Raw genomic sequence first — 18,685 nt, 5'->3', positions numbered from 1 at the left:
TGTTTCACCTGAAACTACACATAACCATTTATCAGGTTGTATCGTTGCCAATATTCAAATGTACTTTGCATATTGTTATTATTTATGAATATTATCAATGATACATTGTTTAAATTGTAACTTAACTCCTGCTTGTCTTTTACTACACTTAATTGCCTGAGGTTATACGAGGGTTGTCTGGGTTCCGCGTGGAATCACTCGAGATAAGTAGCCAAGGATTTTTTTTTCTATTTTTCTCATGTACTTCTATCCTTTTTAAACTTTTTCCAAGTATTCACCGCCAACATCAATGCACTTTTGGGCTCTTCTGACCCATGCCGCAAAGCACTCGCGAAAGGCTGTCTTTGGGAGGTTGTCCAGCTGTTCTTTGACAGCTGCACTCAGTTCCTCTCAAGTTTCGAAGTTGTGGCCTCGCAGGGGTTCTTTCACCTTCAGGAAGAGCCAAAAGTCACATGGTGGAAGATCAGGCAAGTAGGGTGGCAGGTTCAAAACGTTGACACCACTTTCTTCAATGAAATGCTTCGTCGCATTAGCCGTGTGGGCTGGCGCATTGTCATGATGCAAAAAGTGCCTTCGCAAGTTCTTGGACTGGCCTCTAGCCATGTAGAAAGGAAGGTGGGGAGAAGTTATATGGGACAATACCTTATAAACAGTGGTAAGTCTGTGAGATTAGAGGCATTCTGAGAAAGGCTACATATTAATATTACAAAAGGGGAAAGTAGAGCAATATATTACTCTACCAAGACAAAACATGGTAGAAGGGATTATGATATGCAAACTCCCACCTGAGAGAGTAATCACGGAGTACAATGCCTTTTTTTCTATGTGGGTGCGGCAATGCGCTGTATCAGCACGCGGTCCTAACCTCTCTCTTTCTCTATCTATTGTGCCTACGTGACCACATGGTAATACCCAAACTATTCCAAAGCAACGTTTGGACTGATTTGTGTTTTTGTATCTCACACCCTCATACACTTTTATCGTAAGAGCACCTCTTATCTACAATGGAGCGTTCGATCAGAAGAAAATATGAAGCTGGTTTTAAGTTAAACGTCATTGAAGTAGTAAAAGAAATTGGTAACAGTGCTGCTGCAACAAAATTCAATGCATCTGAGAAATCTGATGTGAGATTGTAGGAGGCAAGAAGATGTTAAAACAAAAAATTAAGTGTCGCATTTTTGAATGGGCGTACAAGTCGGGGTCTGATTTTATGATCAATTTTATGGGTTTCAAGACCCGACTTATATGTGAGTATATACAGTATATATAATGTGTATCCACTTTAGCATGGTAGCACAGTGGTAAGGTGACCAGTGTTCACACCCTGTGTGCATGTTTTCTCTGTGTCTGTGTGGATTTCATCTGGGTGCTATGTCCAAAGACATGCAGGTTTGGTGAAGCTAAATTGGACCTGGTGTGTGTGTGTGTGTGTGTCTGTATGTGTTCTCCCTGCAATGGACTGATGCTTGGTCCAGGGTTTGTTCCTGTCTTGTGCCCTGTGCTAGCTTGGGATAGGCCCCAACATCCTCGTGCTCCTGGCCAGGATTAAGCAGGAAAGAAAATCACATGACATGATATTCCCTTCTACACTGCAGAACTCTTTATTTGTAGGCATACATCAGGTAAACAGTTATTGTACTGTACTTGAAGGAGTGGCACCAACCTCATTACTTTCTTATATTATAGCTTGAAAGCTAAATGGTTATGGAATCCTTTGTGCTATATTGTTATTAACTTAAAAAAGTATGCTGAAAAAAGTTCATAACCTCTGGAAGTTTAGCAAACAATAAAAAGTTACAATCAGCTTTACGTTCCTGTTTATCTTGGTAACCCGTAAATTAGCAGATAGACGCAGGGTGAAAGTGACATAAGTACAAGTTAAAAATGAAAAGGAAAACAGACATTCAAATTATTTGCACACTTATTTTGTTCAGTATTGTTCAAAGTATACTCTTCTAATTTGTTATGGATACACTATAAAATGCTCCAAACAATTAACTATTTACAGTAATCTGTATGTACAATAATAAGATAAATGTTTGAAAATCACACTAACATAAAACATTTCTGCTTTCTTTGTACCTTAAACAAAGTGACTAAAATGAGGAAAAGATGTTTTTGAATCTGATTCACTCTGAAACTCTTGTTTAACCCAAACTTCCAGCAATGATTGTGCAAGAAACCGTACATTTAAAATTGTTTTTATTAAAACTGAGCTGTCAGATGTAAACAACCAAAATCTCAGGTTTTATATTTTTTAAATACTAGCAAAATACCCGCGCTTCGCAGTGGAGAAGTAGTGTGTTAAAGAGGTTATGTAAACATATATATACATAAACATATATACATATATATACATATCTACATATACACATATCTACATATACATATATATATACATATATATATATATTTATATATATATACATATACACATCCACATGTATATATATATATATATATATATATATATATATATATATATATATATATATATATATATATATACACATACAGACACATATATATACATATACATATTTACATATCTACATATATATACATATCTACATATATATATAGACATACATATATACATACATACACACACACATCTATCTATCTATCTATCTATCTATCTATCTATCTATCTATCTATCTATCTATCTATCTATCTATCTATCTATCTATATAGATACAGTATATAGTACTGCTTTTAAATTTTTATTAAGAAGAAAATCTTTTTAAATTGAGGGAAAACATACCAATAACAATTTGTTAAGGATCTGTTTTTTTGTTAAGCTGCCTTTACACAGCCTCTCCGCTGTTTTAGAAACGAACGCCATATAAAGCCGTCCTTTCTCCTAGCTTAGCGGTTCTGTATTCTTTTATTGTTCGTTTATAAAGATTGTTATAGTTATTGTGTAGCTATTTGAGACTCACTGTTCTGTTCAGGTACCCATTTCCTTTATGTAGTCCGCGGATTCTCCACTATTTTTTGTTCGTTTATTATGATTATAGTTATTTATTGATTCCCTTCTTTAGCTGACTGCCTGCTCATATAAGGCGCTCTGCTGTTTTTTTGTGAAGCAGCCTTAACACAGCTTTTCCGCTGTTTTATAAACGAACGCCATATAAGGTCTTCCTTTTTCCTTGCTTCGCCAAGGAAGGAGCCTTTTTATTTAATCCACAGGTTCTTCGCTTTTTTTTTTTGCTTTTTTTACGATTGTTATAGTTCTGTTTGTATACCACGTTGTCAGTTCAGCACTCCGGTTGTAATATGACCAAGCTGTGCAAGCTTACTGTTAAGAATGCAATATATAGTTGTACAGGAGAAAAGCAATCTTGCCTCAAATCAATGGCAACCTTTTGTTGGTCTATGAACTTAATTTAAACTTTAGGTTTACACGGTGCTTTGTTTCCGAAGTACCAGCACTCATGAATGTATCTGTATGCGTCAGTCGCTCAAATCCCCGCGCTTCGCACCGGCGAAGTACTGCTTTTAAATTTTTATTAAGAAGAAAAGAAAACCTTTTTAAATTAAGGGAAAATATACCAATAACAATTTGTTAAGGATCTGTTTTTTTGTGAAGCTGCCTTCACACAGCCTCTCCGCTGTTTTATAAACGAACGCCATATAAGGTGTTCCTTTTTCGTTGCTTCGCCAACGGAGGCAGCCTTTTTATTTAATCCATGGGTTGTCCGCTGTTTTTTTGTTCGTTTATTACGATTGTTATAGTTCTGTTTGTATACCACGTTGTCAGTTCAGCACTCCGGTTGTAATATGACCAAGCCGTGCAAGCACACTCTTGAGAATGCAACGTATAGTTGTACAGGAGAAAAGCAATCTTGCCTCAAATCAATGGCAACCTTTTGTAGGTCTATGAACTTAATTTAAACATTAGGTTTACACGGTGCTTTGTTTCCGACGTGCTGCGTTCAGTCAGTTCACGTGAGCCGCTGTCTTGTGTGATGTTGCGATGTCCACGGCTTTATTTAATGTTAGCTAAGACCCGGCACTTAAAAGTTTCTCGCTACAGCAGTTTTTAATCCATTACAAAGTCATCCAAAGTCTCGTTTATATCTCGTGTCTTCTCATTAAACTTGTATCTCGCGAATATGGTATTGCAAACGGCAGTGGGAGCGTTTCTCATTAAACTTGTATCTCGCGAATATGGTATTGCAAACAGCAGCGGTAGCGTTTCTAAAAACTTAATTTAAACTTACGTTTTACACCATGCTTTGTTTCCGCAGTATTGAAGTGATCACTCGTGCTGCATTCAGTCAGTTCACGTGAGCCGCTCTCTTGTGCCTTCTCAATTGTGTAATGAATGTTTTCTTCAGTGCTCTTTGGGGCTCTTCCTTGTTTTCAGTTCATGTGATTACGTAGGAGGTGTGATGACATGATACGCGACTCCACCTCCTCCATTACAGTATATGGACAAAAAAGAGGTTCCAGTTATGACCATTACACGTAGAATTTCGAAATGAAACCTGCCTAACTTTTGTAAGTAAGCTGTAAGGAATGAGCCTGCCAAATTTCAGCCTTCCACCTACACGGGAAGTTGGAGAATTAGTGATGAGTGAGTGAGTGAGTGAGGGCTTTGCCTTTTATTAGTATAGATAACGCACATATATATCAGGACAATGATACTGTATGCACCAAGTTTGTTGTTCCTTGCTTCCATTGTGATATTACATTTAATCAGACAACATTAGTGGAATTTTCACCAAATCTCAGGCTGCAGACAAAACAAGGAGCTTGTTTTGTTGTATATGTTGAAATTTGGGAAAGTTTTAGGAATTTGTTTGTTTTTAAGATAAACCACCTTATTTTTGTTTTTTTCATTTTTCTTAGAATATAGCGCGCGAGAGAGACACACACCCACACACACACACAGCATACGCCGCATAATTATTTATTGATGGGTGAACACTTCCTGAATGACACAGTTGTCCAAATGGGGTGGGTTTGAGGATACGACTGCGAGTGAATGAAAAGATGGAACTCTGGAGAGAGCATCATACAATTGTCCGTGACTGAAAACTGGTTTTGGCAGATACAGGCATATCGTTTTGAAAGTTTGTCCCTGTGCCTTATTAATTATCATTGCAAAGGCCAATCTAACAGGAAATTATCTGCATGTAAAAGTAAAAGGCAAATTTGAATCTGATGGGGTCAGGGATATCCGGGGAATAAGGACAGTTTGTGAGGTAGGAGCTGCGATAGTTGTACACTCCAGTACAATGGAACCTCGGTTCACAACCATAATTCATTCCGAAACTCTGGTCATAACTCGATTTGGTCGTGAACCGAAGTAATTTCCCCCATAGGATTGTATGTAAATACAATTAATCCGTTCCAGACCGTGCAAACTGTATGTAAATATATATTAAGTTTTTAAGCAAAAATATAGTTAATTATTATATCATAGAATGCACAGCGTAATAGTAAACTAAATGTAAAAACATTGAATAACACTGAGAAAACCTTGAACAACAGAGAAAACTTAACACTGCAAGAGTTCACACTATAGCGCTACAAACCGCTCACTAAAAACACTTTTTTAATGAGTTTTAAGCACAGGGAAAAAATGAACATTTGAAAAATCCGTAATTTATTAAACCACCACAAAAAGTAACATTGCAACAATGCACGCTACGAACCGATCGCTGTAAACAGAAGTGAAAACAAAATCAAGCCCGGTGCATTCTTTAACTGCGTTCTCTGCCTTATGCATCCAGCCCCCTCTCTCTCGTGCATGTGTCTCTCTCGCGCGCCTGTGTGTGTGTCTCTCTGTTGCACCTGTGTGTGTGTCTCTTTCTCTCTTGCGCCTGTGTGTGTGTCTCTCTCTCCTGCGCCTGTGTGTGTGTGTCTCTCTCTCTCGCGCATGTGTGTGTGTGTGTGTGTGTGTCTCTCTCTCTCGCGTGCCTGTGTGTGTGTGTGTCTCTCTCACACACCTCTGTGTGTATGTCTCTCTCGCGCGCTTGTGTGTGTGTGTCTCTCTCGCGCACCTACACAGATGAAAGCAACTCAGGTGAGGAGTTGGGGGCAGGCACATGAGCCGGCAGTGCGCATGCATCAGGGAGGGAGGTTAGAGTTGGCGGGCAGGGCTCTGTCTTGCGTGCGTGTGTATGCCATGGTCGGGTGACTTGGTGGATTATATATAGAAAAGCAGCCGGAACCGAAAAGAACAATGAAAAGTCAACGTGGCTCAGAGGTGCATGTGGACTGTAGCAGAGACGAAAGTGACTGAAGCGGTGTTTGGTGAGGTGCTACGTGCCTCGAGAGCGAGGGTGGACTCGGGAGGAGGGTTAAAGTTGGCGGGCAGGGCTCTGTCGTGCGTGCCATGGTCGGCTGCTTAGTGAATTGTTAGTGGGCAGGGCTCTGTGAGTTGGCAGACATGGCTCTCTCTTGCATGCGTCTTGTTTGCCATGGACTTGCGTGCATCTTGCTTGCCATGGTCTGATCTCTGTCTTATGTGCCATGGTCGGCTGATTAGTGAACTGTGAGTTGGCGGGCGTGGCTCTGTCTTGCGTGCGTCTTGCTTGCCATGGTCTGGTCTCTGTCTTACGTGCCATGGTCGGCTGCTTAGTGAATTGTTGGTGGGCGGGGCTCTGTGAGTTGGCGGACGTGGCTCTGTCTTGAGTGCGTCTTGCTTGCCATGGCCTTAGTGAATTATATATATACTGTAGATGAATGTCTTATTGAAAGCAATAGTAGGTAGGCAGAAGTGGTTGCAGCTGAAAAGTGATGAACAAAGCTCTTTGAATTTGCTTCGCCTTGAGTTTGATGAAAGCGCTCAGTTTTCAATGGCTTACCCGCCACAGGGTATTTCATTCATAACTAGTTAACCTTTTTTTTTCCTGTCTTGCATTTTATATTTTACTGGGTAGGAAGATCATTTAACCTACCTGTAATGACATTACTGTCAGTAGGACTGAGCTGCTGATACACTTGTTCTCTTTTCCTTGTGCTCAAGCTGGTGGGAAAACTTAATAAAGTAAAAACAAGTTGCTTATGTGGACATTTCCATGCACACCTTGGTGGTCTTGATGCAGTCTACTGGTACTTCATTAACTTGTGTGGAGGATTTGTTTATTGAGTGAAGTGGTCTGATTCTGCAGCTACATTGAAATTTACTTTCCTGGACTCGGTGGAGTGGAGAGAGAAGAGTAAAACACATCCTTGTTATGTAAATAAAAGTCAGCAAAAATTCAGGAAGAAATGGAGCAGGGATTGTAAAAATAAATGTCAGGTGCTGATTAATTATACCATAGCTGTCCTGCTTACAACAGATAAATGTGTTTTATTGTGAAGTCATGTTAGTTACTGTACTGTATGCTACATGGAGAGAGTTACTGGAAAAAAATATCTATCTATCTATCTATCTATCTATCTATCTATCTATCTATCTATCTATCTATCTATCTATCTATCTATCTATCTATCTATCTATCTATCTATCTATCTATCTATCTATCTATCTATCTAAATGTAATGCTCGGAACCTATGTTAGCTGAATACAAAAAAAGTAAACTAAATATATATTAAATTTTCATTGCGGACGGCACGGTGGCACAGTGGGCAGCGCTGCTGCCTCGCAGTTAGGAGACCTGGGTTTGCTTCCTGGGTGCTCCCTGCGTGGAGTCTGCATGTTCTCCCCGTGTCTGCGTGGGTTTCCTCTGGGCGCTCCGGTTTTCTCCCACAGTCCAAAGACATGCAGGTTAGGTGGATTGGCGATTCTAAATTGGCCCTAGTGTGTGCTTGTGGTGTGTTTGTGTATGTCCTGCGGTGGGTTGGCACCCTGCCCGGAATTGGTTCCTGCCTTGTGCCCTGTGTTGGCTGGGATTGGCTCCAGTAGACCCCCGTGACCCTGTGTTTGGATTCAGTGGGTTGGAAAATGGATGGATGGATGGATTTTCATTGCTGTCTTTGCACAAATTAATTTTACTTTTCTTAGTTTTCCTGTGTTTTGGTAACCACTTTAACACCAACCATTGTGTATACATCAGACATTCCTCCTTCTGTAGTTATATATTTGTTACAATTCTCTTCATTAATAATTAATTAAGGCTTGTTTTCTATCTAATGATAAGAGTTTTTTCTGACATGGTAATTGAAGGGTGAGGGGAGACATTGGCTATTCCCCCTGCAGGAAATGTGTAGGATCTGTTACACTTTCCAAGCAGGGATATGAAGAGATCTGAACAGTTCCTAAAAGGATGAAAGCCTATACTAAATATTTTTATTTATAAAGATTATTTGGATCAGAGTGTATCTACAAGCTACAGTTCCAATGATTTTTCTCCTTTAAGTAATTTAAGATATTTTAGGATTATATGGTACATTTTAAACTTCAAAAAGCATTTTTCAAATTTTGGACCTAGTCAGGACAAAGGTTGCAGATAGTAGTTGGGACTGGCTGATTTTAGGTAAGGCAACTTGGACAGGTCATTAGTGGATTTAACCTGCTTTGGTGGTGTAATTTTGAATCCTCATACCTTTTTTGTTGACAATTTAGTTTTTGGAATTTATTTTTAGAGGAAAGAGGATGACCAAACAGAAGGTTTATAGATGTGATGACAGAGGACATGCAGGTGATGGATGGGGGTAACAGAGTAAGATGCAGAGGACAGGAAAAGATGAAAAAAGATGATCCGCTGTGGCCACCCCTAACGGGAACAGCTGTAAGAAGAAAAACTTTTTAAAATGCTCTTTCTTTTTTTTGGGCAGCACTCTGAGTATTTGGTTAACATATAAAAATTCCTACTAAAATTACATAATATCTTAGACAGGTTTTCATTATTTATGTGAAAATGTGTTTAGTGTTAAACACTTTCTTAAGACACTGCTACTGACATTAATTTTGGCAAAAGTATATTAATAGACATTTGCTGATATGTGGCTGACTGAGTTAAGAAAATTCATACTTATAACCGAGTTACAATTCTATAACTAATTATTTTGCAGTACTGTCCACTGCTGTCAGCTAGTTCTTCTTATTATGGAATTGACAGTAGTGAAGGACAGAATGGTTGTCCACATAACTGTTTTATTTTGCTGAGTGAAGCATTTGTTTTAGTCGATCTAACGATAACATTTATTTTGCCTTGTTCTCCCATGGTAATTTTGTATTTTAAAATATTTACTGTAGCAAGAAAACATACAGAAATAATAAGTTATATGATACAAAATAGCAAAGGTGGAAAAAAACAGGTGAAAGAAAAGCTACAGAAACTTAGGGATTGTGATGGGAGTCTATTTACTTTGTTGGGCACCTTGTTATATCTCTGGCCTACTTGATTTATACTTATGTTTTAGTGCTCTTTCCACAATAAAAAATGTTTTTATTTGGCTAACTTTCATTAATTCATGTATGAATCTGATCATTTATGCGTTGTTTTATCCCTGTTTTAAAAAATAAGTCAATCTCATAATAACACTGGAGATCTTGTCTCCTGAATCGTATTTAATCAGTTTGTTTATACACAAATAGTAAATCTTTTTCTGTTTGTGTTGCAAAAACTATGTTTGAAATTTGCTGGGGATTTTGTAAAATGACAAATACAATTAATAAGTGATATATGTTGCATAGCCCCGAATAACAAACACAGACTTTGTGACAAATTGACAATGTACTCAAAATTCTTTTATCGTGGACAAATAAATTATATAAAGCTGAGTATTTTAGGTATTATTGTTGTAGAGAAAAGCCAAGCAAAATGACACCTTTTATTGGCTAACTAAAAAGATTACAATATGCAAGCTTTCGAGGCAACTCAGGCCCCTTCTTCAGGCAAGATGTAACAAGAGAATGCAAGAAGGGGCCTGAGTTGCCTCGAAAGCTTGCATATTGTAATCTTTTTAGTTAGCCAATAAAAGTTGTCATTTTGCTTGGCTTTTCTCTACATCCATAATGGCTAACACGGTACAACATCCTAGTACTACAGGTATTATTGTTTAAAAATATGTTATTTTTTCATGAAAAAAAGATTTTTAATCATTGCTTGTAATTGGGAACCAAAATTAAGAATGTATGTGCTGATAAACAGATCTCCCAAACAAACTACTATAAATAATACATTATGAGGAAAACTAAATTATGATTGTGTTAAATAGAAAAACCCCAAAGAATTGTATATTGATAATCATTATTGGTAATATTGTGTTAAAATTATAAAAATGTCATTAGTTTCAAGTACTTTAGCACATTTCAAAAAATAAACAATAAATAGAATGGTTAGAATAAAGGAAAGTTCTTGTTAACTTAAGATGCTAGTGGCGTGTTCCAGTGTTGTAAATTTGCATTTTATAGTGTGATTGCGTACTAAAAACTAAATGTTCTATTTTTTTTCTGCTTTACTAAACTGGCCAGCTTCTGTTTTGTTTCAATTTCTGACCAGATTCTGTCCGTTTAATGAGTATTGTCCTCTTATTTTGTGTTGCAGATTACCTTGATACCCACAGCACCTAGTGAAGGATTTCAAGTCTGACTTCAGCACCTGGCTAGGAAACTACCTTCTGGGTTTCGTGCATATGCACTTGAGCAGTGTTTTCAACTCAGTTCTCTTAACGTGTGAAAAGCTTACCAACAGTTTTGTTTTTGTGGTAGGGTTAGTTGATAGTTTATTATTTACTGCTTTACAAAACTGATCTGCATCTCTTTCCAGTTTCTGACCAGGTTTTGTTCATTTCATGAGTGATAGTTCATCTTGGATGAAGGAACACCATATTCAGCTCAACCTGTCAAAGACAGAGCCCCCTGTTATTCCCCTCATTCAATCTATTCAACACCCTATGTCTGTAAAGCTCAGCTCATTATCGCCTGCTACTAGAAGTCAATGGAGTGAGCTAATAGGATGAGTGAAATTACGCCCATATCAGCAGTTTGAAAACAAGACACATCACTGCATTTTGAATCATCTGCAGTGGCTGGCAGCACATACAGGTAACCCTGTCAGTAAGAAGTTGCAGTAGTCATAGTACTTCTACCATGAATGTTTAAAAAAATTGTTAGTATAGTTTCTGAATTCGAACGTGTAAATCAAGACAAGTTTATTATGAAAAACTCAATCTGAACTCTATAGACGTGGAGTTGTAACTACATTTTCCATGTGAATTAGACACAGAAAAAAATACTTATTTTATTATCCACTGCTTTACTAGATGGCACTTAAATGTCAATACAATTGGAAAACATGTGAAGGAAGTATCATGTCTATGTCTAGTCACTATTCAGGGAGTGGATGTAGAGGTGGTCCACTCCTGCAAGCACTTGGGGATCCACATCAATGACCAATTGGACTGGTTTCATAACACAGAGGCACTATACAGTATAATAAAGGGCAGAACAGGGTCTTCTTCCTTCGGAGACTACCTTCCTGTAATGTGGAAAATGATATCTTTCACATCTTCTATAACTCTGTGATGGCCAGTGAGATTTTCTATACTGCGGTGCTCTGGGCTGGTAACATCACTCCAAGAGATGCTCACCGAATCAACAATCTAATTAAAAGGGCAGATTCAGTTATGAGATGCACTCTGGACTGATAGATGTAGTAGCAAATGAAGAAATTGAAACAAACCTAAGTGCCATTATGAACAAAGCTACACAATCTCTCTCTGACACACTAATATTGAGGACTTTCAGTCCACAAATTATTCAGCAGAAGTGTGTCAAGAAACGCTACTGGGGCTCCTTCATACCAACAGCAATATGCCTGCATAATGCCTCGCTAGGACCGTGACAGCCAAGTCAGAAGCTTTCTTTCTTTTAAATTTTTCTTCTTTTTTAGTCATTCTGGTGTGTGATCAGACCATAGTATATGCATGTATATGTGTGGCTGTGTGTGAATTTATGTATTTAGTAAACTTCTGTAAAAAGGCAAATATCCCCGTGGGGCAAATAAAGTTCTATCTATCTATCTATCTATCTATCTATCTATCTATCTATCTATCTATCTATCTATCTATCTATCTATCTATCTATCTATCTATCTATCTATCTATCTATCTATCTATCTATCTATCTATCTATCTATCTATCTATCTATCTATCTATCTATCTAACCCTGCAAATATATTCAATTTGTAAAATACAAATCTTTCACACCCGGAGGTGGTATCTCCCCTATTTCAATCTGCACTACATTAATAGTATAGTAACAATAATATAATTGCTTAACCTGTATGTCATTAGGGATAAGTTAGAAAACCAGAGTAACCAGTAAAAAAAATCTCCATACAGGGAGAACTCCATACAGACAGCAAACGGAACTCAAATACTCAAACCCACCTGGCTTTGTGAGATAGCAAAGGTAATCTTTGTATCTAGCTGTCACTCACTGCCAACAAAATGTGAACCTGAATTTTATGTTTATAACAACTTTTTTATATTTCTAGAGTTGGCTATTTGTCAGGATGACTTAGGGCACACACTAAGACTAAACCAGCAGCCTTAAAGCTTAACAATCTTAAGCTTTGGCCAGCACATGACATTCTTGCCTACCAAATATGTTTTAGTTACACAAAAAATGTGGTTAAAGCCACCAGATTGCCATTTTGGGAGCTAACTGAAATAACAACCAGCATCTCTAGGGGTACTGGGGGCTCATGATTGGCTATTATTGTCTTATGCAAAAACATAAAGAATTTACATCAGCAATACATTCATATTCCAGGAGAGCTCTAGAGACACAAAACTAGTCTTGCTGCTTCTATAAATATCAGTTGTTTGTTAGTGTTCTAAAGGAGTATGTTCTGGTTTGTTTTTATTTGAAGACTCTTACAAATTGCATATTAATGGATGGCATTTATTTGAAGTCTCAACAGCTTGTACAGTATTGCTATCCACATGACAATAGATCCTGCCTCCGAGAAATAAGATCATCAGCTGTGTATGGAATGTTGTACATTTTGTCAGCACTTTCTGTGATGCTAACCGTGGTGGGAAACTTACTGGTGGTCATTTCTGTCTCTCATTTTAAGCAGCTTCACACACCAAGCAACCTCCTTGTGCTTTCACTTGCAGCAGCAGATTTTTTGATTGGCATTTTTTTGATGCCCTTTAAAATAACAAAAATAATTGAAAGCTGCTGGTATTTTGGAGACAGATTCTGCTTTTTCAATGCTTTAGTCGATTACACACTGACATCAGTTTCTGTCAGTAATTTAATATTTATAGCCATTGATCGCTACGTTGCTATATGTGATCCTTTACTTTACTCTGCTAAAATTACAGTTCCTATTGTACAGTTAATCATTATAACTAGTTGGATATTTTCTATGGTATACACATGGGCAGTTATCTTTTTTAAGAGATATTATTTTTCTTTTGGTAATGTCAGTGTTTGTGTAGGAGATTGTGAAGGTTTCTATGCTGAATCTTGGGTGTTAATGGAGTTTATCATTATGTTTCTTATTCCTTGTGCTGTGATGGCAAGTCTGTATTCCAAAATCTTCTTAGTTGCAAGAAGACATTTGAAAATAATTAATTCTGTCAATCAGCAAATTTGTACTAAAGAATTACATCAAAACAAAAGACCGAAAAATTCAGAAAGAAAGGCAGCAAAAACACTGGGAATTGTAATATCAGTTTTCTTTTTCTGCTGGGTGCCTCTCTATACATGCACAATTATTGATACTTACACTACTTTGCCTGTACCTAATGTCATGTTTAATATTTTGGCATGGCTCATTTATTTCAACTCTGGCATGAATCCAATTATATATGCATTGTTTTATCCCTGGTTTAAGAAATCAGTAAAGCTCATACTGACATTAAAAATATGCAATCCTGAATCATCATTGATTAATTTATTTTCAATAAACCATTAGGTGCATGTTATTTTCATATTTCTTATCCCGAGTGAGAGTTAAAGAGATGGTGTTAGCAAATGACTGAAGCTTGTACATGCATAACTTTAGAAAATATTTATAAGAAGGCATATTCAAATAGAACTACCATATTATTCCATGTATTAGTTGGAGTGGAGAAGATATGAGTAAAACACATAATGCCATATATAAATGAAAGAGCATACTAAGAAATGCAGTCACAAATCAAGCAGGGGATACAGACATGTACTTATAGGCTGAATCTCGATCCTACAGCTGTCTTACCAACATTGTATAAATGGGTTTTATCATGGAGTCCTGTTAGTTCATGTATGTTTAAAGTACAGGGGTTAAAATACTATTGACAGTTGTTATTCATTTACTGCAATTAAACACATACAAAACTTTTCCAGCTGTTTATTTTATGATGCAGCTTTGCTAATCTATGTCACCTATATATAATGTGCATCCAATTCAGCATGGTAGCACAGTGTAAGGAGACCAGGGTTCGCGCCCTGGGGTCCTCCCTGTGTGGAGTGTGCATGTTCTCTCTGTGTCTGTGTGGATTTCATCTGGGTGATGTGGTTTCCTCCCACTGTCCAAAGACATTCAGGTTTGGTGAAGCTAAATTGGACCTGGTGTGTGTGAGTGTCTGTGTGTGTTCTCCCTGCAATGGACTGATGCCTGGTCCAGGGTTTATTCCTGCCTTGTTCCCTGTGCTAGCCTGGGATAGCCACCAGCATCCTCGTGCCCCTGGTGAGAATTAAGTAGGAAAGAAAATCACAAGATGTGATACTTCCTTCTACACTGCAGGACTCTTTATTTGTAAGCATACATCAGGTAAACAGTTATTTGTACTGTACTTGAAGCATTGGCACCAATGTCATTACTTTCTAATACAGCATGAAAGCTAAATGGTTATGAAATCCTTTGTGCTATATTGTCATTAACTTAAAAAAATACTCTGATGCTGATAAAAGTTCAGCACCTGGCTGGGCAACTAACATATGGGTTTTGTGCATATTCACTTGAGCAGTGTTTTCAACTCAGTTCTCTTTTTGATAAGCAACGTGTGAAAAACTTACCAACAGTTTTTTATTTTGTGGTAGGGTTAGTTAATAGTTTATTATTTACTGCTTTACAAAACTGATCTGCATCTCTTTCCAGTTTCTGACCAGGTTTTGTTCATTTCATGAGTGGTAGCTCATCTTGGGTGATGGAACACCATATTCAGCTCAAACTGTCAAAGACAGAGCCCCCTGTTATTCCACTCATTCAGTCTATTCAACACCCTATGTCTGTAAAGCTCAGCTTGTTATCACCTGCTATTAGAAGTCAATGGAGTGAGCTAATAGGATGAGTGAAACTGCACCCATATCAGTTGTTTGAAAACAAGACACATCACTGCATTTTGAATCATCTTCAGTGGCTGGCAGCACATACAGGTAACCCTGTCAATAAGAAGTTGCAGTAGTCAAGATTTGACAACACCAAGGCATGAATCATGCATAAGTATACTCTGTCAGATACAGACAGATTATATAGAGTGAATGTGAGACTGTTTGAGTTGGGTCAGTGAAAAATAACTGGTAATTGATCATCAAGCCAAGGTAATAAGTTAAAACAAACAATGATTCAGTGTATGTTGTTTTTGATCTAAACCAACCAAAACTTTCTTAATGGTACAAGATTATGGTGAAAGCATTACATCGAAATGTGAATGAATCAGCCATTTTTACAGGATATGCTATAGGGTGAAATTATACTCAAAATTCCAAACACTTTCCTCTAAAATTTTGTTTTGCTATGACTATCAACAAAACCCAAGTAACTAGGATAAGGAAGAATTTATATATGGCAGGAATGTTTTACTCCTATGCAATTGTATATAGCATGTTGAAAAGTAACTAGCTCCAGGGAACTACTAATATTAAACCCTGGGAAAAAAAGAAAACAAGAAAAGTACTCAGTTACTCACATAGTACTTCTGATACATCTGTTTTAGCCTTGACTCTATTAACAAAGCCTATTTTCTTTGGAAATCTCTCTTTCGAAGCCAGGTAACACAACTAGTACTTACATGAAGTAAACAATTTCCGTTATACGTTAAAGATTCTCACATTCCTTCAGACAGTGTATGGTGGGTTTATTTATTGAATATATAGGCACAAACTTATTTATAATTAAATGCAAGCCAAGTATTTTATTTCAAAAATATTGAACAAAACAGTTGTGTAAATTAGTGTAGATGGCGTAGTATCCACTCCAGTCTGGTATATTCAGTACTCCTTGTAATAACATCAGAAAAATATTGCATTTCTTAACTTTATGCATTACAGTGTAGCATGTTTTAATTAAAAAAAAAGTACAAATATTATAGTTTCTGTGATTAGTTCTGTGATTTGTTACTTTCTCCAAATTTATTGCCTTAGGTGTAAGACAGTTCATTCACCTACAATTGCATGACACCCACAAATTATTTTTCCAAATCTCTTATGACCAGAGGGGTAAGGCAGAACTTTTACTTGCACCCTTGGGCTGAGTCCGCACCCGTACAATACTCTAATTGTCAGCCAGCTTGCTGCTGTTCATTTACTTACATTACGTTTTACTTAAAGTAAAATATGCTAGGATGGCTACAAATGTAAGCCTCCACCGAATGTGAAGCACTATCACACAGATAAACCAGCTGATTGAAATGTGTTTTGTTGCTTTTCATGATTATAAAATGAAGCAGCTTTAAGCTAAGAAACAGCATAACTTTATTTTTTTTATTGAAAATGTTTGAAAGAATTTTAAATGAAAATATATACAAACAAGAATCCTTATGCCAAGGAAATATTTAAGTTTAAGTCAGTCAAGCTTTAAATTGCTTGTTTCTACAATTGTTCAGAAAAAGGAGCTGATGAGTTATTGGAGAGAACAAAAGGATACAGACACTGGTGTAGTCTTGATGGTTGTAGTTCCTAAAAGAAGTACTGCAGTTCTAATGTTACGTGCTGCCTCTTTCAAACACGCACATATGCAGACATACACACCCTCAGCACAACTTGTTTGGAAGACCCTGCCCCTTCTGGCAGCATCTTTCTCCCACCATCAGATATTTTCATTTAAAAAACACCCTTGCATAGACTACTCATTGCAGTTTAAAAACTGTTGCCTTAAATTCAGACCACATTATGTGTTTGAGTGAAAGCCATGATGTTGGAGTTGTTAGAACTTCTACCTCATGCATTCAGTGCCCTGGGTTCTACTCCCATTTACAATCCATATCTGTGTATACATCTCTCTGTCTTTATGTTTGTTTCACTCCAGATACTCCCATATCCCAAACACATACAGTTAGGTCCATAAATATTTGGACATAGACAACTTTGTTCTAATTTTGGTTCTGTACATTACCACAATGAATTTTAAATGAAACAACTCAGATGCAGTTGAAGTACAGACTTTCAGCTTTACTTCAGTGGGGTGAACAAAACGATTGCATAAAAATGTGAGGCAACTAAAGCATTTTTTAACACAATCCCTTCATTTCAGGGGCTCAAAAATAATTGGACAATTGACTCAAAGGCTATTTCATGGGCAGGTGTGGGCAAGTCCATTGTTATGTCATTATCAATTAAGCAGATAAAAGGCCTGGAGTTGATTTGAGGTGTGGTGCTTGCAAGTGGAAGATTTTGCTGTGAACAGACAACATGCAGTCAAAGGAGCTCTCCATGCAGGTGAAAGAAGCCATTCTTAAGCTGTGAAAACAGAAAAAACACATCCGAGAAATTGCTACAATATTACGAGTGGCAAAATCTACAGTTTGGTACGTCCTGAGAAAGAAAGCAAGCACTGGTGAACTCAGCAATGCAAAAAGACCTGGACAACAGTGGTGAAAGATGGCAGAATGATTTCCATGATGAAGAGAAACCCCTTCACAACAGCCAACCAAGTGAACAACACTCTCCAGGGGGTAGGCGTATCGATATCCAAGTCTATCATAAAGAGAAGACTGCATGAAAGTAAATACAGAGGGTGCACTGCAAGGTGCAAGCCACTCATAAGCCTCAAGAATAGAAAGGCTAGATTGGACTTTGCTAAAGAACATCTAAAAAAGCCAGCACAGTTCTGGAAAAACATTCTTTGGACAGATGAAACCAAGATGAACCTCTACCAGAATGATGGCAAGAAAAAAGTATGGAGAAGGCGTGGAACAGCTCATTATCCAAAGCATACCACATCATCTGTAAAACACGGTGGAGGCAGTGTGATGGCTTGAGCATGCATGGCTGCCAGTGGCACTGGGACACTAGTGTTCATTGATGATGTGACACAGGACAGAAGCAGCCGAATGAATTCTGAGGTGTTCAGAGACATACTGTCTGCTCAAATCCAGCTAAATGCAGTCAAATTGATTGGGTGGCGTTTCATGATACAGATGGACAATGACCCAAAACATACAGCCAAAGCAACCCAGGACTTTATTAAAGCAAAGAAGTGGAAAATTCTTGAATGGCCAAGTCAGTCACCCGATCTTAACCCAATTGAGCATGCATTTCACTTGATGAAGACTAAACTTCAGACAGAAAGGCCCACAAACAAACAGTAAAGGCCTGGCAGAGCATTAAAAAGGAGGAAACCCAGCATCTGGTGATGTCCATGAGTGCAAGACTTCAGGCTGTCATTGCCAGCAAAGGGTTTTCAACCAAGTATTAGAAATGAACATTTTATTTCCAGTTATTTAATTTGTCCAATTACTTTTGAGCCTCTGAAATGAAGGGATTGTGTTTAAAAAATGCTTTAGTTGCTTCACATTTTTATGCAATCGTTTTGTTCACCCCACTGAATTAAAGCTG

At 37.6% G+C, this 18,685-nt stretch overlaps 1 protein-coding gene across 1 annotated transcript; it reads left to right on the top strand.

Annotated features, from left to right (window-relative positions):
- The first annotated feature begins 12,806 nt into the window (after positions 1-12,806).
- Positions 12,807-14,212, top strand: LOC114649447 (trace amine-associated receptor 13c-like). The gene has a single exon (XM_028798936.2). The coding sequence runs from the start codon at positions 12,807-12,809 to the stop codon at positions 13,839-13,841; it is 1,035 nt and encodes a 344-aa protein (XP_028654769.2). The 3' UTR covers positions 13,842-14,212.
- The last annotated feature ends 4,473 nt before the right edge of the window (positions 14,213-18,685 follow it).

Source organism: Erpetoichthys calabaricus, chromosome 3, assembly GCF_900747795.2.
Source record: "Erpetoichthys calabaricus chromosome 3, fErpCal1.3, whole genome shotgun sequence".
NCBI lineage: Eukaryota > Metazoa > Chordata > Cladistia > Polypteriformes > Polypteridae > Erpetoichthys > Erpetoichthys calabaricus.
Note: the sequence above shows the minus strand (reverse complement) of the source record. Positions and strands in the feature narration are given on the sequence as shown.

What these genes read in the sequence shown, in the direction of transcription:
- LOC114649447 (XM_028798936.2), top strand. Translation starts at nt 12,807, where the DNA reads ATGGATGGCATTTATTTGAAGTCTCAACAGCTTGTACAGTATTGCTAT.